The sequence below is a fragment of the Ambystoma mexicanum genome, chromosome 3p (assembly GCF_040938575.1).
Source record: "Ambystoma mexicanum isolate Mex_15411 chromosome 3p, UKY_AmexF1_1, whole genome shotgun sequence".
In the NCBI taxonomy this organism is placed as follows: domain Eukaryota; kingdom Metazoa; phylum Chordata; class Amphibia; order Caudata; family Ambystomatidae; genus Ambystoma; species Ambystoma mexicanum.
The window spans coordinates 1,194,267,177-1,194,293,926 of NC_090925.1; the positions used below are offsets into that span (position 1 = coordinate 1,194,267,177).

General features: G+C 42.7%; 1 protein-coding gene across 3 annotated transcripts in view; it reads left to right on the plus strand.

Moving 5' to 3' along the window:
* The first annotated feature begins 13,323 nt into the window (after positions 1–13,323).
* The window catches only part of SPOCK1 (SPARC (osteonectin), cwcv and kazal like domains proteoglycan 1), a 3,006,883-nt gene continuing 2,993,456 nt past the window's right edge, over positions 13,324–26,750 (plus strand). The window contains exons 1-2 of one of the 3 annotated variants that reach the window (XM_069652611.1): positions 13,324–13,896; positions 14,461–14,628. In XM_069652611.1, coding sequence (XP_069508712.1) covers positions 13,891–13,896; positions 14,461–14,628 — 174 coding nt within the window. In that variant the 5' untranslated portion in view covers positions 13,324–13,890. Of the gene's footprint in view, positions 13,897–13,926; positions 13,995–14,460; positions 14,629–26,750 lie in introns of those variants that run through there. The other 2 variants (XM_069652609.1, XM_069652610.1) reach the window with 2 other exon arrangements.

The window sequence follows — 26,750 nt, forward strand, 5'->3', positions numbered from 1 at the left end:
CTTTCTCCGCAGTATCTCTTGAATATGCTAAAACATTCAGATCCCTCAACCCTTGTGGGAGATCTACATCATTCAGTCTGTTCCACATTACAGATAAATGAATTCCCAGTCCTTCGATAAAAACATTTTTCTCAGGAAAACTTTCTAGATTAGAGAGTGTGGCAAAAACATCAGATTGTTCACCCTTCTCCATGCACTGTCTAGCCCAAGCAGTCAAATTGCGCTTTCTGTCTTTAGACAGTATTGCGAGTTAAAATCTTCGATTCTGTTCCCTTATCAACTACAAGCGGGACAGAATCACTCGGAAGAGGAAGAGTAGACAAATCGTGTACAATTGGTAACAAAGGTGCTATCACTGGTGCAGAAGACAAATCTACCAAACCCATAAACAGTAGGCAAAGGCGGAGGTGCAGGTGGAGGAACAGTGATAGGAGGAGGAACAATAACCGGTGGAAGAGGAGCAATAGGAGGAACGATAGGAGGAGCAGGAATTACTACGGGAGGAGGAACGACAGCAGGAAGAGGTAAAGCAACAGGAATAGGTACATACGGAGGTGGCGCAGTGGCACTAGGCCTTCGTTCATTTAGAAGCTTGTCAATTAATTCATCAGACACATGAAAATCTTTATACAGATATATCTTCTGAATACCAAGTTAAAAAGCCCTATCCATATTTCTAACTGACTGATGGTTTACTTTGATCATACAACAATGCTTTTTCAGCGTTGGACATATGTTGGCATGAATGTTTCTTTCTACTTTTAAGTTGCTGCATAGCTTCTCTTTTCCAATTTTGTAATACATCAAATGCTGCAGGTCTACCTTTTTTCTTTAATAATATAGACTCCAAATATTCTACAGGAGGAATCTCACAGCTACCATTGGTTGGCCACTGAAGTTCGGAAGCATGTCTAATTGTCTGTTCCAAATATCATTAAACACTACACTACCAATGCCATGCTTACAGTACATAGTACATGCCGGCGACCCCTCCTGTGGCGCCGGACGGCTAAATTCCAAAGATTGTCTGTCTCTCCGGAATAATACCCTAAAGCAGGCAGACCATTTCTCAGGCATATCAGATTCCTGGTGTTAGCTGGTCAATAATTGTGCTCGCGAGTAGAATACGCCAAAGCAAATTATCAGGATACTTAAGAATCGAGTCACAACTCACCTGATCAAAGAACCAAAGGAGGTCCGATCGGATTACTAAGGACAACTAAGGACCCTCGTGGTTGGTAATTTCGGCAAAACTGCCCGCCTCGATATAAGGACCCTCGTCAAGATGCCGTCTCTGAGCACGGGCTCACTGTTCAGGGATCGGGTCGTGCAGTACTGTTGAGGTATCGCGTCTCATCCAAAAAGGGTCCCCCTTTCTCACTGTCCGATCCCGGTCCGATAGCCGTGTCAACACTTCAACAAGATCGCATCAATCTTGAGAGTGTCTATTCGGGCGACATCTGTAAAAGCAAGGAAATATGGAGACTGAGTACCACAAAAGGAAATACACCAAACACAGGCTATAAAGATTCACAGATCTTTAATACTGCACAGTTACAAAGAAACACAGATCTGATACAGATAGCTATCTGGCTCTCGACACCCTGCAATGAGTACCAGCCCGTCAGAGTGAGGAGGTAGAGGTACTGGACATCTAAACATTCGTATGTTTATACTTTTCCTCCAATATTGTCCAGCCCCTCAACAGGTTAATAATCTGCGGTCTAGAGTTCGTGCTGAGTTCACATATAGCTTATACAATAATACACACATGGATTACATAGGTTTACATTTCCAACAAGTTACAATGGCAAAGTGTATCCCTGGATTTAGCAGTGAGCCTTAGCACATATCCCTTCACAATATAGTTCAGCCCGTGTCTACGCTCGACATTTACATAGTATTGTCCTCAATCGGTATTCATGGATGAGGCTTGTTAGTGCAGACAATCCTTAGACCACAAGTCATGCTCGGAGCAAGGTCTTATTACCTAATCTAAACAGTCGGCCCCGGACAGTCTAACACAGGGATCCCCAACGTGTAGCTCGGGAGCAACATGTTGCTCGTGGCACCCTAAATTGTTGCTCGCCATTTGCTCTTGGCCATGATGTGGCGGCTTAGAAGGAGGTGCTGAATGGATGAGACCTCAGTAGCACTGTAGTCAGGACAGAATCCTGGACTGTGAAAGAATGTTGGCCAATGAGCCGCTGTGTTTCCAGATGGCTTATTTTTATACATGCAAGATTTGTGTTTGGTGCCACCAGGCACATCATTTTTCAGTAAATGCCCTTATTTGTTGTGGTAGTGACATTGCTAAAACCCTGTCCTCTCCAGTTACTTTGCCCAACTGACAAATGTATTAATGAGTACAATATTTGAACCATGTTTGTGTCATGGAGAAAATTGGCATATTCTGTTCCTTGGTACAGGTAGTATGAGCACAATGGACAAGGAGGTGGTATGCATACCCAACTTTCCTTTATTAAATAATGTGCATGCACACTTTCTGTACAAGTGAGGTTTGTGTCTGTTGCCACCATGCATACTTATCGACAATATTCATTTTGGTGCCACCTCTATTATTACATAGTGTCCTAGCAGAAAAATGGTCATCACTTGATACTCTGCCCATCTGGCACATGGTTAATGGGCAGAAACAGTAAATGCATGCCACATTTTTCATAATTAATTTGTCCTATATTCCAATCCAATTAAGTTATTGTTAATAAGCAGGAAAGTAAATGGATATGTATTGTGGACACATGGACAACTGGTTTGAATTGCGACACAGAGATGTACAATTGGTTATGATTTTTTGTTATTTTAACTATGGATATGTCTGACTAGAACAAGTTGTATATATGATTTGGTAATGCTTAATTAATGATATCCCAGTATAACTGATCATCAGCAGATTATTAAGTGTTAATTTTGGTTAAAACATTCCTAAATTGTAATTTAGTAATCAGAAATAATTATATAAGAAAGAATTGTATTTTTTGCGAATAATTCCCTCTAATAAAAACACATCTATAGAATCATAAAAAACATAAAAAATATATAACTGTCTCGTCCAAACATTAAAGAAGGGATATCTGTCATCTAATGAAGTAAAATACAACACATGTGTATTTATTAACACCATAAAATCGAATTAGTAATACCCCAAAAATAAGCTTGCTTCGAACTAGAATTACAAACAAAAATGGCCACTGAAACATGAGGCCACGCCTTGACATCATCGCGTAGTGCGTAACAACGTGGTGCGCAACGTGATGACATCATTGCGCCTCACGCTAAGTATAAATACAGCGTTTCTCAACAGAGTTGCGGCAAAATCATCCTGCAGCACTCTGCCAATTACCAGGACCAGGAACGACATGTTTGAAGATGACCGCAAACAAAAACCAAAGGTGAGATTATCCAGCTTCTTCACTAAGAGGTACTTCTTTGTTGGAAATTTAAATTAAAATACATTTCCAAGCTATCTCCAAACTTAATATTAACCAGTAAGACCTTATACCTTCTAAGTAAGCCTTCTCTGCCTCAACAGAACTTATTAAGAACTAGCAGCAGAGAGCTGACATCATAAATTATCATTTAAAAATGCACAAGTATTGGATTTAAATTGACTGCAAATTTAACCAACTTGGATAAGTGACGCACTACTAAAAAGTGTTTATGAAGGGAGAAAATAGGGTGAGTTAGGAAACAATACAATATTTTATAGAATCAAAACGTTTTTTCGTAAATTAAAATTGTGACGATGGTCTTTTTCTTCTTTTACCTTTCTTTTCTCAACAATAGTGTAAAACAGACTAGGATTTGCTCTCCTGATGAACCATTGTAATGAGCAATGGGAAAACATGTGTCAAGAGTGAGTGGGAATTAAATGAATCAAGTGAAAGAACAAATATTATTTGAGAACTATTTTTGCTCATTGAATTGTAAAGTGTGGAGTAAACACTTGGACTGAATATACATGTGATGCTAACATGTGGAAATCAAAATAAAGAGCACCACAAAATAGAAGCAATGTATTGAAGATTATTTCTCTTTCGAATACTCACCACAATAAATTTTACTTTAAAGGTTGGCACATTTGAGTAAAACGTTATAGCTCACATCGATTCATTTTTCAAGACAGCCCTCAAGGCTGTTCAAGGTGGGATAGGAGAAGGGAGGCATTCTTCTGACCATACTCTCTTTATTGAATCAGATAGTACTACAAAGGATTGTTGAACAAGAGACAGAAACTGAGCCAGTTTACTAAAAGAAGGGTGTCAATCTCCTGCTACTATTTTTCATTTCATGCTGAAGCCTTTTGTAGATTAGTTGTAGGGTTTGAGTAGGTTTTTGGACAGAGGGTGGATACTTTTTATTTGGGCAAACATTCTAATGACGGGCACCTAAGTTGATTTTTGTTTAGGAAGGGATAATCCTTTAGAGAAAGTTAGAGGTAGGCTATTTTCTTTATTCCTTAAATACAAAATGTGTTGAAACATGCCATCCCTTTGTCCGACTCATTACTTCACTATGCCATATCCTGCCCAATTGGGGTTCCTTTAAGTTCAGCAAGTGTTCTAAAGCCTTCAATCGAACTGACTCACTAGATGTCATCTGCCCCTCAAATCCCTGCCACCCTGTACAGCTGTACCCCACCTGTGTCCCTCTGTATCCTACTCCCTGTAGTATATCTGTTCTGTTTTTACTGCTGAAAAGTGCTCTGTTATGTATCTGTACTGTTGTATACCTCTGTAAAGTGCTTGTTCTGTATCGTTGTATACCTCTGTATGCTTCTAGAAGCAAGGTCTCCGCTCAATAAATACCAGAATAAAAAAATCATTTGTTTTTTTATATTACAGCATTTAGTTTATTTCAAAGATTCACCAAGGCATAGAACAAAGAGATAGCAAAAAAAGGACAAAAGAACAAAAACAAAAAAGAACACAAAAACAGGCAACAAACAAAATAAATTCACAATTTAAATTCCATAATACATACACCTTTAAATCATCACAAACACTATTTAAACATTTCATTACTTAAAAAAGAAATGTTCAAAATATAAAACTTCTCTGCTCCCGTTTAACATACTAAAACTGATTTAAAATATTTTTCAACTGAAGATCAATTTCAAAATGTTCTCCCCAACACAAGCAATCCTACCATTCAGATGCACTTGTTGAGGGTGTTCCATGTAGAAATTCCCCTAGGAATTGTGTTCTCAGATTTGTCAAGGCTGGACAATAAAGTGTCAAGTGCTTCAACGTTACCTTATGGCCATTACATAATCTACATTCACCCCACCTACCCACAACTTAGTTCAGAGTTTTAAGAACCTCTTTAGTATGAAACAGGTTGATCCAGAATCTCATAAAGAGGACGTTTTCCTGAGATCTTGGAAATTGTACCAGGTATTTAGGCAGTGTATTCATTGCTTTTGGTTCTTTACTCAGATGCTCATATAACCTGTGTTGCTACTTTAGTGTTTCAGTCGAGATCCAATCCCAGTACCATTTCTTTTTAGTAGATTCCGGGTTGGCTTTCAGCATCTCCTCTTTAAGTAACATCAGCACCATGCAGTAGTGCAACACAGTGTTAAAACCACATTTCCAACACCCCATCCAACTTAATTCCCTTTTTTGGTTTTAGTACATCAAATTGATGGGGCGACTTTTGGCACCGGGAGGAGGGAAAAACTTGCCAAACTTCTTGTGAATTTTAAGACCTTGGGTGGCCAAATTTCTCATCTTGGCTTTCAATTTCAGTTATCAAGGATTGTCGTTTAAGCTGGAATTTTTCTGAATTCCCAAGTATCTAACACTTCCCACTAGATTCACTTGTTCGTTTCCCAAGTGCCAAATTAAAGAATTACATTTGCACCCTTTTAGATGTTCTAACACCAAAATCGCCAATTTCGATGCGTTCACTTTCAGACCATTTTGATTCACATAGGCCTGTAGGGCATCTTATTTTTGTTGCAAGCTGATTGGGGTTTGGTCCAATGCGACCAAGTCGCCTGCGTATAGCATCCAACCAGCTGTCGCCCCATTGATCGTAGGTGAGAACGTACCACTCACCCCTATTACCGCCTTTAGGTCTGATATAAATAGATTAATCAATCCCGGGGCAAGTGGACAACCATGTTTCAGGAAGCTTGATATGGGTATTTCACAACCTGTTATAGTATAGCCGTCACCACAATAACTTCATTTTAGAACTGTTGAATCTCAGGATTACCATTCAGTTACACCATCCAAAAGAAGTCAGGTTGCTTTTGCAATAGTCGATTCTCTTATTGTCCACTGATGGTGCGAAAGCTGCTTCATAAAAGCTGACTGCAATTACATTTAGAGTGCGGTACTGTTGGAAAAACATGGATTTATTCACGGAGAAAATATTGTTGGAGGAACCACGTTTTAAGTGTTTCGCACATCTAGAGGATGATGGGGGCGTCAGAAGGTGCAGTGGGATAGAGTTCCAGAGGGTTGGTTGTGGAATAATCAGGACCCTTTGTGGTTCTTCTCTTTGAGGGCTAGCTTTGACTCTAACCTTTTGATTGATTTGCTACGAGAGGCCAGCCAGCCTCCTGAGGTGCGAAGTTTAGCCACCAGGAATGTGGTGTGCCATTCAAGGCTGCTTTGTAGATTATGCAAGCGGTTTTTATACAGAATCCTGGCAGGGAGGGGGAGCCAGTGAAGCTTGCAGAGGGACAGAGAGAAGTTGCCAAATGTTCATGCGCTGGTAATGAGGCATGCAGTGGCATGGGTGGACTGCTTTGGGGCGGGCCAGATGTGCTTCTGTGTGCCTGGTTAAAAAGGCATCCTGCCATCAATGTGCAACATCATAAGTGCCTAAAGCATAACATGGGAGCCATACTGGGTGAAGGGTTTGATTTTGAGGAGTGTGGCGACCTTTAGCAAGTGTTTTTGGGTTTTCTTTTTTTGGAAGGAGAGGCTGTTAATTGACAATTAAGCCTAGGGTCTTTGTGGAGTGCTGTGTGGCAAATCTTTCCAGTGGCATACCATGGAGCCACTTTTTGACGTGCTGTTTGCAAGGGGACCGTTGAGGATGGATTTGGTCTTGGTGTAGTTAAACATAAGGTATGCAATAGGCATCCAGGTTTGGATGGTGTCCAGGCACTCACAGAGGCAGGTGATGTCCTGGGGTCCTTTGACCTTGGGTAGAGATGATTGTTGGGGATGTATTGATGAATGAATATTTTGGAGTGTTTTTGGAATATTCATTGACGTTCTATACATAGGTTATGTTGACTTCACCATTGTCTGTCTGTGGATTCCTTCAGCTACTGTGGCGAAATTGCTTTGGAATGCTAATGCTTTGGAATGCTAAGTTGATATTGTTTGAGATGGGATTTCTCATCTCTCAGTACCCTGATCGATCACAATCCTTGTTCACCTCAACAAATTTATCGGCTAATGACTCAGGTAAATCCCTTCAAACCACACGAGTATATCAATCCACCAAAAATGGCTGTCACAATTTATAATCTCAAGATACCCCGGAATACTGTTCCATTTCATTAGGCTGTTGGAACACCAGAGGCCATGTTCATTTACAACATTCTATTGATGTGTTCACTCACTCTTATGATATACTGGCTTTCCAGGAAACATGGTTTCTAACTCCTCCTGTTTGGGACAATTATGCAATTGCACTTATTCCGGCTGTAAGAGGCGAGAAAGGTCGCCCAATGTCGGGCCTCCTGGTAGCAGTTAGACAATCTTCCGATCTAGAAATAGTTCCATGATGTGCCTTTGACATCTATATACAATTAGTTAGAGTAATTGGATGTGGAGGTAATATGGCCATCTTCAACATATAGCGGAATCCGGCAAAACTCTCTCTGAATTTATTCCTCAGAGAACTCTCCTACATGTTGGAAATAGTTTCTCAGGCATCTGATGTCACTGCCACTCTTCTTCTTGGCGATCTTAATCTTGATTGTTTTAATCCGACTTCTGAATCTACTGCCCACGAAGTCTTGACTTCGTCTACCTTCATGTCTCATAATAACTTCATGGTGATCAATGGGTCTATGCCTGGTGATCTTCCAGCCTCAACTACTTGGCGCCGTTACTTAAGCACCAGTACAATTGATTACATATATACTGACTCAAATCTGTTTGACAATATCACTTCGTTAAACATCACTTCTCAGATGCATAGTGACCACAAGTTTCTGACACTATATTTCCTAAGACCCCTGGCTATAGTACCTTCTCATACTAAAAGGTCCTCTCAACAACTTGTTATCAATTCTTCTGGTAATCGCCTCTCGGTGTCCTCTAGAATGTTTTGGACGTTAAAACAAATCACTTGCCCCATCTACAGTGCCCAATTCCAATTCTAAGATTGAATATACACACCTTCTACAACAATTTCAGAACATTCTTATCTCTAAACAGAGGTCGATTACTCATTTACATTCCTTTGATCATGAATTATATCATAGAAGGACTAGTTATAGGCAGGAATGGAAATTATTGCTCTCCTCGTCACTAAGCTATCGGTTTGCCCACGCAAGGCAGGCAAAAACCCGCTATACCAACTGGGTTCATGGGCATAGAGCCTTGTTATTTCAACAAGATAGTGAGCTTATGCTTAATACTCTAGCTACAAAAAATTCTGCAAGTACTTGGAAACTACTTAAGCACAAACATTGTAATCAACAACTAGATGCACAAGCCAATGGCATGCAAGAAGCGCAATGGGTCCAACACTTCTCTGAATTATATTCTGATCCGGAGTTCAGTCATTTTAAATACCAAATGCAGTCCACCACACAAATGGTCCCTGAACTGCGAGATGGAAAACATTATTCATTATATAAAACTGGCTAAAAACTCGAGAGCTGTAGGACCCGATGGTATCAGCAATTTAATGCTTAAATCCAACATAAACCATTGGGCCCAAATTCTCTTCCTTTTATTTCAAAACATCTTGACCACTCGAACGCTCCCATCTTCATGGCACTCGTCTATTTTCGTGCCCATTTACAAAAAGGGAGATTGTTCGCTCCCCGAGAATTATCGACCCATCATGCTTCTTGACTCGCCAAGCAAGATTTTTGCAAAGTTTTTGCTGCTTGAATTTTCTGCATGGACATTAATCCATTTCCATCGCAATCCGTTTCAAACAGGTTTTGTTGCCGGAATGGGCACAGCAGTCAACTTGTTCCTCCCAAACTCCATCAAATCTCTGTGTCACATTCAAATACAGCAGGTCTACTTTTCTTTTGTGGACCTGCATTCTGCATTTGACTCAATTTCTAGAGTTAAACTTATGTCTAAACTTATTCATGACAAATGTCCCCCCTCCATTACCGATCTTATTTATCATTTCCATTCTACCACCACGGTTCAGGTTAGATTGACGTTGAATGGCCTACTTTCCCATCCGATTCTGACATCACGCGGCCTTAAACAAGGCTGTTTGTTGGCGGCAGCCATTTTTAATTATTACATCCAAGATATCAAATATACCTTTGAACCCATTCAATCAGATTCTCTGAAAATGAATGGTGTCCCTATTAAAGCACTGTTCTACGCTGATGACATCGCTCTCATCTCAAAGACCCACAATGGTTTACAAAAACTTTTATCAGCACTAGACCACTATGTCTCAGAGAACGATCTAAAAATGAATTCCACAAAGACTCAAGTCTTGATGTTCAATCCTCACCTTGGCCTCCACACTCAGAAACATTGGTTGATCGGTAATAATACTTCACTGTCCCTGGTTTCATCATATACCTATCTAGGTATTATTTTCGAAGCCTCTCTACATTCATTGAAACACATGGCCCAGATCGAAGTCAAACTTCTTGCAGCGATTTCACAATCACTTATTCTCCTTGCAAAATTTGGAAAATTCTCCAAAATCCAGGCCTTAACATTTTGGCAGATGAAAGTCATTCCCACCGTATTATACGGCTTGGAAGCAGGACCCCCCATACCATCTACTACTCTTGATAAATGGGAGGCTAAATTTTGGCGGAATGTGCTGCATCTGCCTCAGTGTATTCCCATCTCATGGTTACGATATGAATTAGGCCTCTCTTCCCTGTCAGCGCACCTTAACTGGAAACAATGTTCATTTTTCAGAAAATGTCTAATAACATCTCGGATAGACAACCTACTTAAGGTATTGTCGAACTACATATTTACGACAGATCACGTCGTTATCCAAAGATGGCTGTCAGCAGTTTACAAGATCTTAGCTGAGGCAGATATTTCAATTGAAACCCTTCTGCAAAACCCTGATAAGGCTAAACTAAAAATTCACCAGACCTCCTGGATCATGAACCATCAGAAATGTCTCACCTATAAACATGCCTCGAGTTTTCGTTTTCCTCCACATAAAAGAGGCATTACACAATCCTATTTATCAAGAGCCCCTTCACCGAAATATAGAACTCTAATCCTCCGTTTCTGGCTACATATATGGGAAACGAGAGATCTCCTTTATACGCGTCACCTTATAGGACCTCTTCAAAATTTTTGTCGGTTTTGTCAAACAACCAAAAACCCAGAAACCTTAGCCCATCTAATCACTACATGTCCTAATCTTACTAGTCTGAGGCAATTGCATTTTCATAAATATTGCCCTGGATTTGCTATGTATGAATCCGATGCTTGTTGGGATCACATTTTTGGCTCGACAGACTTGAAAATTCAGATAGCCACTGTAAATTTTCTTCTTTCCTTAAATTTAGATCAAGGGAAAATTCATTGAATTCGCAATCAAATACTTTTATTTGAACCAAGTATGATGACATTTTAGATGCCGTGTCCTTTTCTTTGAAGATACTCTGGTCAAACTGTGAATATTGGATTGTTTAATATCTATTTTGCATTTACTGTTTGTCCAAATTGAATGATCTTTTGAGAAACGATCTTAAGTTGTTTTATATTATTTTAATCTGCCATGTTCAGATTGTGTTGATATGTCATGTTTATTGAAAAGTTGTAACAAAAAAATGCAACTAAATCAATAAAAAAAAAATTAAAAAAAATATAGGAGGTTATAGATGATTAGAGAGAGAGGATGAAACGACCCCAAAAATCTTTTATGCACGTCTGACCCGCCAATAGCGTGCGTCTTTCCAAAGGTGCCTTCTGGTTATGAACTCTCCATATTTTAATATTAATCAAGCTTCTCTCTTACCTCAGTTCATTCCAATCCTGACCCCTCTATTTCTGCACCACCTAGCACCTCTGTGCCAAGGGTGCAGAGTCTGTATTCCCCTGCGCCTAGTTCTGTGCTTCTCTGCTTTTACCTGTATTTGAGCTGCTCTCTTTCATAGCACATCAAACCCTCTTACTGTACCTTTTTCTTCATGTACTGCCCGACTGCCTTTCACGGAGCAGACTCAGAACCTTTGGCTTTGTTATGGCGTGCTCAGTTTGCGCCTTGTGACTTCGTAACATGCAGTCTTTCCCCTGAATTGACCCACACCATCTGGCAACACCCAAAAATTGCATTTGGTAGGAATCAGTGACGCACCGAGACGGGGGTGGGGTCAGGCGTGGGACAACTTGCCCCACCAGTGGCTCATTTAAGATCCAGACTTGGACATTGGCAGTGGGACAACTCGTCCGTTCGACACCTCAATGAGGGTCCTGAATGGGAAATGTGTCCCGCTGGCAGGACAATGAGGGTGCCGAGCAGGAGCAGCATGTTCCTGCGCAGCACCCTCATTGTCCTGGCACAGAGCATTACAATGGGGGCCATTAGTCATTGATGGGTGTGAGCGGGGACTATTATCGGGGAATTGTGTCCCTTATGAGTGAGAAGGGTGTATAATGCTGTATGCTTTATGAAATAAGTACTATGACTTTAAAATACAAGATGGATGTGTTAGGCTCACACTAACCTGCATGATGCTATTGTGAGTTTGCATGCAGGATGGGGGAGAATACAACTAAATACATACTGTTCTTGCTCAACATATTTTTATGACTATGTATATAGTTTACAGTTAATTTACTATGAAAGGCTAGTTTATTTTTTAATGTGGTTTGCTTCCAAGGCATTGCTATAAAGTGTAATTTAAGCACAGGAAATGCAAAGGAAAAACCTGAATACATATCTATATCCACTAAACCTGGAGAGATGTGCTCAGTAGATTAAATTGTCCACATCCCGGTTTCACCATTTAACCAAACCGTGTGATCCTGCGCAAATCACACAGGGCCACATTATAACTGTGCCAGTCTGGAAACAACAGTGCCAGTCACTGTTTCCCACCAGGGCAGACCTTGCCGGACACAGCAGCCACGGTAAACAAGCCGCAACTGAAGCACTGACACCATTATAAACGGTGCCGGTGCTTCCGTGTTCCACATTCCCCCGGTGTTACCGGCAGGCCAGGCGCCGTAAATCTTACAAGTCCAGAGGCAACCCACCGGTAGCACCAGCAGGGTTACCGCCGGATTTATGAGGCCCACAGTGTCCTATATGCAGATCTGTAAGTGATTCACTTCATAGCTTATGTTAATATAATATACCATGCTATTATTAAAAAAAAGCCGAATGACTATAGTGTTGCTCCATATAGAATAACAGAGCAATTTAGGCATTTTGCACCACAAAGTTATTTGGCACATGGTTTATTTATGGCAACTTATTGTGACGTCACTTCGATGGTGCCTCCAAGTATCAAAGAGTTCATGATGCTCCTTGCAATGTCCTTTTCTGTGAAGTCACGTCTGTTGGTGCAATCCATATGCAAATTAGAACATGTACATGTATTTTGCACCACAGAACTCTAATAAATGAGTTTCCTGCATCAGTAATGGTCCTGCATATAAAAAATTAAAAAAAGACAATGTGTATGTGTTGACATGCCATCTGCCACTAATGTTATCAAAAAGGTTGGGGGAGGGTAGAGCGCCAGAGGCGGGTGGAGGGGATGTCAGGTGTGGGTTTGGGCACAGAAGGAGTGTGCTTGGGGGCTCAACTATTACCATATGGAATCGCACTGCATTTGGGGATAAAAGTAGCGGACTTATTTCGTGGCTTACCCCTCCCCCCATACCACTCTCCTCCCCATACCACTCTCCTCCCCACTCTCGCATTGGTGCCGGTAGATACTCCCCTGGTAGAGATGCAGCGTGTATACAAGAATTTAAAAAATGCTGTGCTCACGTGCATGCAAAAATAAATGCATTCGAAAATATAATACGTCTACACATGGAGAGCTTTTAATTATTTACCTTCTAATAATTCGGGATGCAGATCTCTCTTTCAGATGGTGAATTCATAACCTATTTAATATCAAGTGTAGCTTCGAGTGCCTCCCCTGGATATGCTGTAGCATGGCTAAAGCACCTGCTTGGGGTGTTTTGAGAGACTGTGGATGCCCTGTGGCGCTGCCTATGATGGGCAGCAGAAGCTACTCTGTACCCTCTGCGCCACCCGTCTCCCGCTAGGTGTTGCGGGAAACTGCGCTGCTTCTGGAGCTCAAGCTTGACCGAAAGCCCGTCCCTTGCTCTGGAACTGCGGAAGCCCGGCCTTGGTCCGGTCCATCACACAGATGAGCTGCCTGCCTTGCTCTGGGAAGCCGCTTGCCCCTCACTGTCAGTGCTGGTGAGACTCAGCACTGAGCCAGTCGTGGAACTCAGCCTCGGCGTGAAGAGCTGCTGCCCCCATCTCTCTCTCTCCCCGCAGCGCACGGCGTGTAGCACTTCCATTCTCACCCTGGGAGGGGGCGCCAGATTATACCATTTACGGAGCCTCAAATACGCACAGCTGCCTGCTGCCTCGTAGCAGTAGACCCGACAGAAATCTCAGCAAAACAGCCGGCAAGACAAAGGAGGAGCGAGTAGCAGCCAGCCCACCGCGCAGAGGACCAGCCAGCAAATGAAGGTACGTCTTATTTTATGAAATATGCATTGCGAGGAGAAGTCAGACCCACGCTCTGCTTTGCTGGCGCCTACTGAAAGTCCAAGTTTGAGTATTAAAAGGTATTTACCAACCCTTGCCAAATCCCAAGCAGGTGCAGAAAAGGGCGCGTGCTTGCACCGTAAACCATATGTTTAGAAGTTGAAATCTCTCTTTCCGGCCCTTCCGTTTGTGAAATCTCCTGACAGAGGACATGCTACATTTGTAGAACACCCTCGTCTTAAGGAACCAACACGTTGGCTTCTGCGAGGTGCTTAGCTCTGCTCCAAGGTTGCTTTAGTCTCAGAGGGGAGTTTTACTTTGAAAAGGCATGAAACGGGCAGATTGCAATACACTGCACGCCCCCGCTAGCTGTCTGACTGTAACGTGCTTCCATAGGGAAACCAAAGCAAATTGGAACTGCCAGCCTTGCCTCACCTCCCTACACCGCTAAATTTAAAAAAAAAAGCATATATTCGGAAGATATAATAATTGGCTCTGTAATGCGGAACACTTCTTAATTGTTGTTTTTGTTTCCCCCCCCTGTAGATGAATGGGGTTCTAGCGATACTCGCCTGGTGCTTCCTGTATGTGAAAGCCAGGCACCCGGAGATCATGGCCAGCAATAATAACAGGGGGCACTTCGCGGACAATGACAAATGGCTGAGCACCGTGTCACACTACGACAAAGACCAGTACTGGAACCGGTTCAGGGATGTGAGTACCAGTGCCTTCCATTTTAACCGTCTCTGCGCCCCCTTGTGTGTAATTGCTATGGGCGGGGTGACGCAATTGCCCGAGCAGCCCTACAGCAGGTGCCTAAAGGTGACGCATGATGGTATGCAGGTGCACATACATACATACACACGCATGCCAATGCACAACATGGAGCCCTGGGCAGGATTTACGTTTCTGTGCAAGCGGCAGTTTCAGGAAAGGCTGGCGCTCAAATGGCCGCTCGTTAACTTTGTGAGAACTTTTCCCCGTTTCCTCAGAGGATGGACGCCGTGGAATCAGGGCGCAGACGATACACAGCTGTTTAATGACCGAGCAGAGGTGGTGGGGGCGGGTGTTTCGTGGAAGCGGGGTCTGCGCGGCCTGGGGGTGGGGGTCACTCGACCAGTCACGGGGGAGAAAATAAACACTGCGTGGAAGGGGGACACTTCACATTTGCGCGTAATGGGCTTCAGTGGGGGAAGAGCACGCGGCCAGCAGAGGGGATCATTGGCGAATGGGGGAGCTCGTTCAACATGAGCGCGTGCTGTGATGAAGCCGCAGCACCATTCACAGATCCAAATTATATTTACACCCGTAGAGGAGGGGAGAGCAGAGGCGAAGCTGCGCGTTGCTTGGATATCCGTGGCGTTAATTGACGGTGTGAGAAGTACAACCCCGTAGGCGATTCTGGAATGAATTCCAGGGATGAGGGATGCTGGGGTCTACGTTCTACAAATCACGGGGAGCACTGCCTTAGAAAACTAAGGGTGGGGTGAAGGTTTTGGCTAGTGCACTCTAATGCAATATATATGTATCCAAGTCTTATTTATTATTAACTTAAGGATGTAATTGCAAAAGACGTATCCTTCTGCAAACTGTTAAGCCATGTACCGGATGAATTCGATGGAGGGCTGTTCGCACCCTACTGCCATATTTGCAGTCGAAGCTTGGTAACGCAGGTGATGTCGCCCTCGAATGGGTGCACCGGTCTAAAGAATGCCCTTAGGCGATACCAGACTAGCCACAATAGTCATCAAATTAAACAGTGCACAAATAGCTCAACACTTAGATTTTTACTTAAAACCGATTCCAGTAATGCGTCGTATGCAGCAGTCTTTTCAGTATTGCATTCCTGGTCCTTCGTTAAACCCCCTCACCTCCTGGTGTAACCCCTCACCCCCTGGAGGGCCACCCCATCGCCTGATATCAGTTATAATAACACAACAGTGCTGTGCTGCGTATGAAAATATGACTTAATATAAACAATGCTAATACAACTCGGCGAACAACTTCCCAGGTAAAGCCAGCCTGCTCCTGCCCGCACACACTGTTTCCTAGGTCTGTCTGTCTCTGCAGCCAGCACGTGCCCATTGAGAAGCCGGGATTTCTCCTAGTTGCACTGTATTTCCGCATGAGAAGTTGTGGGAGGCAGAGCGGTGGCCCAAGGCACACGGTGCAGCATGCAACGAACGGCCCCTTTTGCACATTATCTTGAGCACTTTTCGTACACATTTTGCATTGGTTTCCTTTATGTGAATTTGAGGTCCTCATTTTTCGTGGGTGTGTAATCTTAGTGAGTTTGATATGGTGGCCCTCTTTTTGTCGAAGCCTGTATATTAGTGGTCTGTTTTTGTGTTTCAATATAATGTCACCTGGAACCAGGAGCCATATTTACCGTTTTTCTTCAGAGCACCAGTGTTGCTTCAGTGATGAGGTAGCGGGTGGTACAGAGAGTACCCACACTCAGCAGTTTCCTTTCAAAATGCCCCGCTGCGACGTGCTTGCACTGTGCAGGTAATCGAGCTTCCATGACCTTTGTAGGCAAATGAAAGCTGCAATGAGGCTAAATCGGGGGCCTGACATCAATCAACATGTCGAAAACAGACTTAATACATTCCAAAGATGGAGGCAGGGCTTCTGCTAATTGGACAGCGGGTATGCTAATTTTATTTTGCTAGGATTCTCCTTCTAGTCAGGATGCTATTGCTTAATGTGATCACATATTGAAATGCCCAGAATATAGTGTGCAGAAATTAACATTCGAAATCTTTCAAACTAACTATGGCAATTAGGTAGCCATTTGCAAACCTAGAGAAATATGCCAACGTCATGTCGTGTGTTTTTTATTTTCCTCTGAGTGGCTGGTGAAAATCAAACTTTTAATAAAAATGCTTTCTTTGTATCGAAATACTGAACATTAAGATATGCCTAAAAGCCAGCTGAAGATGTTCTGGCTGAAAATTGGTACCTTTTTTGATTTTGCAAATCCTCCCTATTCTTTGTTTGGGATCTCCTTTCTGGCTCCAGGCTATATATGATTTTGCTTTATGTGACATTGGTTTGTGAAGTACCTTCAGAGGAGCCCACAGTCATGGTTCGGATGGCCTGTGAGCATGAGCTGTACAATGTCCGCAGACTACGGGTCCCTCTTGTTACCACCATCATCTATGCAGATAGACTTGTGAGTTGGCAACACTGCAGCCCTCGGCAAAGTGTGCTGGACCGATTTCCATCCATTTCTACTCTGCTCTCCTTCTTTCGAAACCAATTCTATATCAACCTTTCAACGAAGGCGATAGTTTTAGGAGATCTGATGGTTGCGCAATGATATGGTTTGGTCCTGGGGGGAGATTTGCACTCCACCGTTACATCGCTCTGTCTATGGACGTTGAGGTTTCAGTGCCTTTGGGTTGGTGTCTATGATTGTGTGTAGATCATGTTTGTGCCCGATGATCAAAAAATGCCAGGCTATTATGCAAGTCTATGCAAAAGGAACAAGCATGGTCGTCCTTGGCAGCTAAGGGGCTAAGCAAAAAAAGTCAAAATTTTGGTTTTAGAAGGCCTAGTCTAGAAAGTTTGAAATGTGAAGTGCAACCGATTTCCTCAGGGATCCACCCAGTGACCTGGTGAGAAAGCCTTTGCTGGTTAATGATCTGATCCCAGGTGTGGAGGCCAGGGCCACATACCTTGTATAATAACAACATGTGCGGCCTCATGGCCTGGGGCATCTGGAACCTCTCTCATTTTGAAAGATTGTTTCTTGGTCAATGTTGCCCATGTCTGCGTGCTGAACTGCACTTTTAAATGAATTGCTCCCATCCAGCTTTGGCTGCATCCAAGCTCATTCAATCTTCCTTAAGCTCCCACAACTTCTGCGGAATTATGCCATACCGTTCAGCGTCTTGAAGATCACTGTGCATTCATAGCATATGCCTCCGGCCAAAAATGTGGGTGCCTGTGCCACAAACCACACATGTTCACTAATTTGGGTTTCCTGGTGAACCCCAATAGAGTTTTCGGTGAAGCCTCTGCAGAACCCCATCTTCTCACATGCACTCTCCACCTAGCCTCCTTTCTTGTGATATACTGTGCCTATGGTTAATATTGCTTGGCTGGCACTTTTCTACATTAGAGTGGGTTCTGTTGAATTTAGTTCCAGGTAGGCTTTCTCTCTCCAGTAGGCCATATGTAGAGATTAGCACTTTGCTGCTCTAAGGTTGAGAGGGCAGCTTAGGGTCTCCATCCTGGCCCATCTGGCAATGCCGTTCTTCAGCAGTCTCACTCCTGTTGGTAAACCAGCATCTGATGTTAGCCCCCAACTTTGGAAATTCACAGACAATGTCGATTCTCTTGCCAATAAACATTCCACACCCTTGCTTTAAAGACGCGTCCTTTTTATTTATGCTTGGTGTCAAATCCTCAACCGAGGATGCTAAAGTATTTACATTGTGAGAATGTTTTCTCTGTTTTTGATGTTGTACAGGGCCCTGGTGTATTAGTGTTTGCTTATATTTTGAGGGGTGGGAACAGTGCGGTAGACGGCAGGGCTAAGACCCCCTCCCCAGGGCTGCTGTAAATTGAGCACAGTTTTTTCTTTCTCATTCTGGATTATATGCGGGTGTGTTATGTGACAAAGGCTTGGTGAGAAGTGTGCAAATGCAGCAGAACTCGCATGGTTTTGGGAATGTTGCATACATTGACTTTATCATTTAACTAGCATACAACATACATATGTTAGTCTACTTGAAACCGTGAATGATTACATACAGGCATGCAGGATTGCTGTATCAGTCTAGTTGGTATTAGTACAAGTTGGATATGTGTTTAGTGCATGCATGTTCTCAATTGAAACTCAGTAAATGGCTCCCTGAAGTCCTGTCTTATTGCCCGCTAAACCTGCCTACTAATCAAACTATGAAAGTGTTGCACAATGGAAATTGAAGACCCCTCTTGGTTTACATTATTATGATGTGAGCAAGCGTTGGATATGGATTACACATAAAGCATTGTGTATACATGTCCAGAATAAAAAGGATTAAATCTGGCTCCTATCATAATGCAAGGGATCCCAGTAGATTAGCACTGCTCTCATCTAAAAGCATTATGCTTTTGTTTATGGGAGTGGTAGCTCTAGTTGCTTGCATGGGATAGACTTAAACTCAGTTGCCATGAATCTTTTGTATGTCAAGATGTGTATGTACCAAAAGAGAACTCCATGAGAGTACACACCATAGTCTTTTCATAACCTGTATATTTGAACACTAGGCATTTTCGAGATGGCAATTCATTACAACCCAGGCTATGATATTGTCAATAAAGAGAAACCCTGATTGTCCGGAAGAAACGATTAACCAACACCTCAATTGCTGATAATGGTAATTGCCCCAGTTAATGTAAACCAGGAAACCAATAATGAACGTTTCTGGAATCAAACAAAAATGTATTGACTTCTTCCCTATTGGAGAAATGGCTCGAAGTGCCATTACAACAGGGTTCATACTCTAGCCCATTGATCGATTGATGCTTCCTACTGTGATTAGATAATGGCATCACTTTTCTAATAAGAGTTCTTAAGTAGAGCAGTACTGTATGCCGTGTTTTGGCACAGTGGTTTAGGCAGTGGCAGTTTCAGCACAGTGCTTTGGGATCAAGTCCTTTTTAGGCCCCCACAAGACTTTTGCAGCACGCGATTAGACGCAAAACTTCTTCAGAAGGGATCTAACCCAATTACTGTGGAACATTCTTGCCAAATTTAATAGGGGCACTAGAGGAATTCAAGAACAATAGCCCTAATTTGAAAAAGGTCTCAAGGGAGACCGAAACACGTGTCATCACAAAAGGGCACTTTGTAAAATAATAAATCACTTTTTTAAACATTGGGCGCAGTCTCCTTCCGGGTTATTCAACCTTTCCCATATGCTTAAGGGGCTTTTTTCTTGGAAAAACCCAAACCCGGTGAGACGCGACCATCTGCATTTAATGAAGCTTTTTGGAATATATTGACAACCATAAAGCATATGTCGCTATGTTAGAGCAAACTGCTGCAGCCAAGAGTTTTTGAAAAAAAAGCCCTTTTGGCCATGGCCAGCAGGGTGCGGGGACCTGCATGCTGAGATGTTTTTGTTTAGTTAAATACATTGTCAACCGAAGCAGGATAAATTGCAGTGCTTTGGTTGACTTTATATTAAAGCAAACACTAGCCACTCGGTGCATGAAGCTGTCCATGCGCAAATAGATTTCCCTGTCCCGCATTTTATGTTTGCAGGACATAGCAACATGGAGTGGTCACTTACAGGACAGCTTCATGTGCGGAGCAGTTAGTTTTGTTAAATAAGTATTTGGGACTCAGGGGGTCATATAGATGTTCCATCCCAACCTGCTTGTCTTAAAAGTATGATTTTAAGTGGACTGGATGGTTTGATTTTCAAGAATTGGTTTTGTCATCTGACACCCCCCCCCCTGATATTGCTTAGATAATACAGTTTCCTTGTTTGACTGACTCTTGTATTGGTGGATTTTAGGCTTTGCCTCTAACTCTTGTTGTGTTTTTCACCTTTATGGGGTTGGTTGGAGTTGCTTTATTTTGTACTGCAATAGTCATTCATGCCAGACTTTCTTCATTTGTGATGTTATTTCTGTTTGGCTTACTTTCGTCTTTCTCTGGCTTTCTCTGCCCACTGATATATTTGGCCACCACTTCATTATTATGTACCACTTCATTAATTATTGTAAAGCACTTTAGTGTAAATCACCATAGAATGTAAGAATGTGACTCCAAAATCCAATGCAAAAAAAAAAAGCTCCAACGGATAGTAAATGCACTTTGCAGAAAATCAAGTTTATTGAATGCTGGAAGGATTTAGTCTGCATCTCGAAGCTGAAAACTGACAGTTCCTTCCAGTGCTCAACACAGTTGCAGCTTTTGTACACATTTTAAACAATATACATAAACATCCATACTTATTGTTACAAAGTCATCACTCGGAATCCAATTGGTTAACCGTGCACAAGAACATCTAATCCCCCTCAAAAGCTATTCGAACACATTGACAAAACACAATCCCCTTTCTCGCCTGCTTTCATTCCATAATCGGTCATGACATTCTAAACATTTCCTTTACATCTAAAAACAATTCAGTTTACGACTTGTCCCATTTGGTAGGAAACCTTTAACCCAAAATGTGATGTGCAAGGATTTTACAGGAACATTTCAAACAAGAGGAGGGTTTATAAATGAATAATGATATTTTTAATGAAGCAACAAACATCTTACCTTCCCAGAAGTGCTGGCATCCCATGTTATTCCTTCTGCATTCTTAAACAACACCTTATCTGCGCTACCATCTCGGATCATTCAGCCTCCAGCACACATCCTGCTTGTCTTCCGAGATGCCCAAATGATACCCAAAAAACACTGGCAAACACTGCCCTCCACCACCCTTTTCATGTGTTTTATTAACAAACCCCAGTTCGACTAACCATTTGACCGGATTTAGCAACAATACTCCAAGCTCCAAGGAAGATTTGGTCCAGTTATCCATACACCCATCTAGTCATAAACTGATGATCCAATGGCACTTCATTTACTCTTCACCTCAAATAACCATTTGATGCTGTCGCCAGCTGCCCAAATGTGGTTTGCCCCATTCTTCCTTCCTTGACCTGGTCATTCGACCCTTAAGGCCATACAAGAATCACCTCTGTAAACCAAACTCTCTCTGCAGCCTACACGAAACCCAGCTATGGGGAAACAGTGATATGTCATAATTCTGCGTACTTGCAACAAACCCCATATTCTCCTAATATCCCAGAAGATGGCTCGCACCTAAACAATTATCAAATCCCAGATGCAGATTGTTCACAACTACTGCACCCCTCACAGTGGCTTTCCCCTCACCAACCTCTCTTTCTCACATGCATAAAGCTCCTTGATTCCCACTCTAAGCACTATGTGTTGTACTTTGAACAATTACATTGTGTCCATATGACTTGTATTATGTTGATATGTTGCACATCTAAAACGTATCCAAAGTAACACTTATGGTAACATTTATCCCAAACCATTTATCTACCCTGAACAAAAGTTAAATTGCAAAATCGTGTCTAATCTAGCCACACCATAGTTCTAAAGTGTGCTGTGCACAACATGAACCTTTTTTTCCTAAATTCGGACATGAAACCTGCATCCCAACATTCCCCCATTTAGTCAATTTCTTAACTAATAAATGTGATTCTCGCTCTTTAATAAAATCTTCTTGCGGAACCCAACCCTACAAAAATCATGCATCCTCATCCCCCTTCGGGCTTACTCCTCCAGCATAGAAGACACAAATATCCACCCAACATTTATCTATCCAAGGCTCCACATAGGCATCCAAATCCAGTGGAGGACACAAAACAGTACCTATAGGCCCATGTAACCCTGGATTCACTCCTGACTCAGTCTGTGTGCCCATGTATTTTGAGATGGACATGGCCCTACCCACAGACAGAGTAACTGACATCATCGCAGATCTTCTAGGTATCTTGGCAGAACAGCATCTCAAGAGCACCTGACGAGAACAAAAACTGATAAGCAAAAGAGTAGGCATCAGTATATTTACAGTTGTGCTCCTGCAGGAGGGCACCCATGAGAATGAGTCTATCCAAGTATCATCTTCAATCCCAGCCTCCTTATTCATGGCCACTCCATGGTTGTGCAGTGCTCCAATTGTTTGGAACGGCTTCCCATTATCTAAATTATTTGGGGCATGTATCTGCAACACATGCTCCCTATTGTTTGACACACCCCACCTTCCATAGCTGTCATAAGGACAATGGTGTAGCGGTTCTGCAATGTCATAAGACGTAAGGCTCTCATTTCTTCCTTTATCAAACTGAACACAAATTCTGAGTCATGAAAAGATTCAACTCATTCCTGGTGACCTGCAGTCATTTTGCATTCGCGATGGCCTGGGCACCAGGGACCATGAGGGAGGCACATAACATTTTGGCTCTGCTGAAGAGCGGAATCTGCCTGGATTGTTCTTTAATGCCTTTGAGCAAATTGACAACAGATAGTTGCTTTTGCTTATGTCTTCTCAAAAGGTCAATTCTCTCTTGTCCATTCATATTCGATGATAAAAGGGATATAAGGAGCACAGGGGACGTACAAGGCCCAGAGGTGGCTCGAGGCAATGTACTTGAGACTGTTAAATGGGCTTCAAGCACTAACATGTTTGGAAAGTGCAGTGGAATGATAATGCACACGTCTTGACAAGCTGGAGGAAGTTGCAGATCTACAAAAGGCCCGTAAAGACCAGTAAAGATCAAGCAGTGAGGACATCCCTCACTGATGCAAAGGACTTGCCTACAGTTTATATTCATGCCGACGGGCACAGTGACATTGCCCTTAAAATGCAGAGAAAAACATGCAAGTAACTAACAGGTTTTCTTGGCTCCTTGAGCCACCTAAGACATGTCGCATACAGATTCCATTGGCCTCATTCAAAGTATGGTGGTCCGGAAATAAGGGTGCCAGTATCAACATACCAGCAACCTTTCCGGACCGCCATACTACAGCGATGATGCTGGTAGGGGCCCTAGATCCCCCAGCGGGCCTGACCTGCTGGGAGTTCAGGTCCCCACTGGCATGGTTGTCACGCAAGCAAAGGCATTGTTAGCAATGGTACAGTTGCTTCCGTTTCCCCATTTCCATGAACTCCTTAGGCACTACATGGAAATGGGGATGAACCGTTACTGCTTATGCCACTTGCGATATCCCCGTGGCACTGAGATATCCGGGTGGTGGTAAGGTTGTTACGGGGTTCGCAGCAAACCACTGGTATCACTGGTGGGTTACCGCCAACCTCATGAGGCTCCATGCCTCAGTGCAATTGTCATTAATCTGTCCCACTGCTCCTTCAGTGAGCCCTGTTGTTCCTCCCACTGCAAATCATTACCCCCTGCTCCCATCGATAATGTAAAAAAATGGAACCTTCAATTTTCAATTGCACTCTCGAGTTGCATCCGACATTTTCATGCTCCTTCTTTTCTTTCTTTGCACACTCCTCGTTGTCAACAGATATGATCGATGACTGCACTGACTGTCCTATAAATTTCCCTTATACTCTGTATAAGGCTAATTGCACAAAACACGGTGCTATCTTTGGTGACACTTTGCTTGGAATAAACATTTTGGAATGCCAGAAGCGTAGGGGATAAGAGAGAAGATGTAACAAGAATCTGCAGACCTTTCTCTCCCCACCCTTCTCATATGACTATATAACACATCTGTGGCAACACCATGCACATCCACAGTACTATCCAGATCCACTTCTTCATCTTCAATTAAATCATGGTCAATATCCCTTTTTATTTGGGCGTTAATATTTCATAAAACCCTACAAGACTAGACACATTATCAACATTTACATTTAGGTTAAACATAGCACCTAAACAAGGAGAGAAGAAAAAAGAAAAAAAAAACTACAAACAAATATACATTCTAACACTAATGTTTTCCCACTATCTGTGCAATATTCACAAGAGCCACTGTCATTCGTACTGAAGCCCTAATTGGAACAAGCTATGATTTCCATTTGATACATAACTTAAGTATTTATCAACTGATCTCCCTTGATGCTTTGTTCTCGTGCGGGTTGGGAAATGCTGATTTCCTTCCGGACATCCGACGGGTGTATCCAACATTTTTTGCCCTCAACCTTCACAGCATTGGGAGTTGCAATAGATGACATTGTACGGGCCATGGAAGCATTGATGTCCCCAAAGGAAAAGCTGCGGTCATTGTAGAACTTCAGCTTCTTGATCAATACCTTGTGCTGTAGCCTGCTGTTGATTAGAAGAAATAACCTGTGAAGATATAAGTCTGACAGTATGAGTTGGGTCCCTAAATTAGCCCTAAACCCCTCTCCTAGACATTCTGAGGACCTATGAGTATCTGATATGCATGCATGTGAAAGTGGCATATGTATTCTTCTTCCTGTGACTATCACATGGGAAGTCCAGTAGTACTCCTGGTTTCAGAGGTGAAACAGAGGCAAGGGAAGGCAATGCACCCAAATCTTCAAATTTGAAACACAGTTCAGCTAGATGGTTCATTAATAACCCATTAATATGCATCCCAATCCAGTTGGCTTGTGGGTGATGCAACAAACACAACCTGTGCTTTATGCCGAATAGAAATATTGTTTCTGCAGAAAGCTCATTAAAAAATGTTGGTTGTATTATCAGGTTCAGGACCTTACATATTCCCCACCATGGACATACCTCCTGCACCAAGAATTTAGCCACTGATTTTGCATCCGGGTGTGCACAGGGTCCAGCCTCAAGCCATTGAGAAAATGCACAAACCACAACAATAAGATAACGAAAATTACTATACCTGTTTATCATGTTCACCTAGTCGATATGAAGTTCTCTGAAAGGCCCAGAGGATCGGAGAAATGTCCCTTTCACGGTTCTCAACGTGCTTCCAGTGTTGAACTGATGACATGTCACGCAATTAGCTACACACTTCCTTACCTGTTCCTATGTGGGTCTGCCGCTATTTGTTGTTTAAGTGTGCAACGGATAATGCAGCTGTTCCAGAGCCATACTAAATAAATCTAGGGGCATAACTACTTTACCTGTAAGCTCCTGTATCCACAATAAATTGGTGGGTGAGAGAGCACACCCCCTTTTGACCCAGAGATCCTTCTCATCCTTCGGAGCCCGCTCCTGAATCTCTGTAATGTAAATTATGTGAAAATCAGTGTAAAGACTGTACCTGCTGGGATGCAGTTTCTGTGACTTGGGAATCTGTAAATGGTAAATAATAGGTGCTTTCCTTTGCCGCTCTTTCAGCTGCATCATTACTTAGTGTTATTTGGACAGTCCAGTTAGTATGCATGGTGCATTTGATAATAGCTACATCTACTGGCATTGTTAGTGCTTCAATTCGTCTGGACATTAAAGCTGCATGCTGGACAGGGGTCCCAGACGATCTTCTAAACCCTCTCTATGCCATCTCGACAACCCTGAATGCACGGCGGAGTTGACCTATGCAGAGTCGGAGTGAATGGTGGCTGCCTTCCCTTTACTCTTCTCTAGCGCTTCTATGAGAGCTACCATTTCTGCCAACTGCACAGAATAATATGAAAGCAATCACTTCTTCATCCTGGCTTGGTATTGTGATGATCGTGAGGACGAATCATTCCTCTCCTATCTGTTCCAAGAAAGCCGCACCGGTTTATGACCGCGGCAACCCTAGCAACGGTCTAGTTGTTTTCCTGCCTCGAGCCACGCAGGATGCGGAAGTCGATCGTTCTTCGGCATATCAACAAGGAAGTCCTGGAGACCGGCGCGTTGCTACTCTCTTAGGAGTATACGGACGCTCAGTGAGTATAGCCAGCCCAGCCTTTAAATCTCATTGCCCCCCTTTCTCTCTCTATCCGTCTCTTGTTTCTTTCTCAGTCTTACATCTACTTGTTCTTAGAATTCGGAACACGATCAGCGGATCGGAGGTATCGCTTTGGCAACCACTAAGCCACAGCAACAACTAAACCACGTCCCCACAGAACGCGACACATCGCGACATTATCCCGTGTTCCCCTCGAAGGTAGAATTCTTTTCTCATACTCTCAAATCTGTACCATCCGTATTTCTTGATCCTTGAATACTTGATATCCTTGCTTCCCAGAAAATCCCTTTTCACACTAAGGAGTACTTCTTGAACGGGCTCGAATCCCCGGGCGCCGCATCTACTAATACTCCCCGTCTAGATGTGTGAATGGTAATCTCTGTTCTTACAAACTTCACCTCCGTTCCTTATTGTGTTGTTTTCTCTTGACCCTCATGTATTT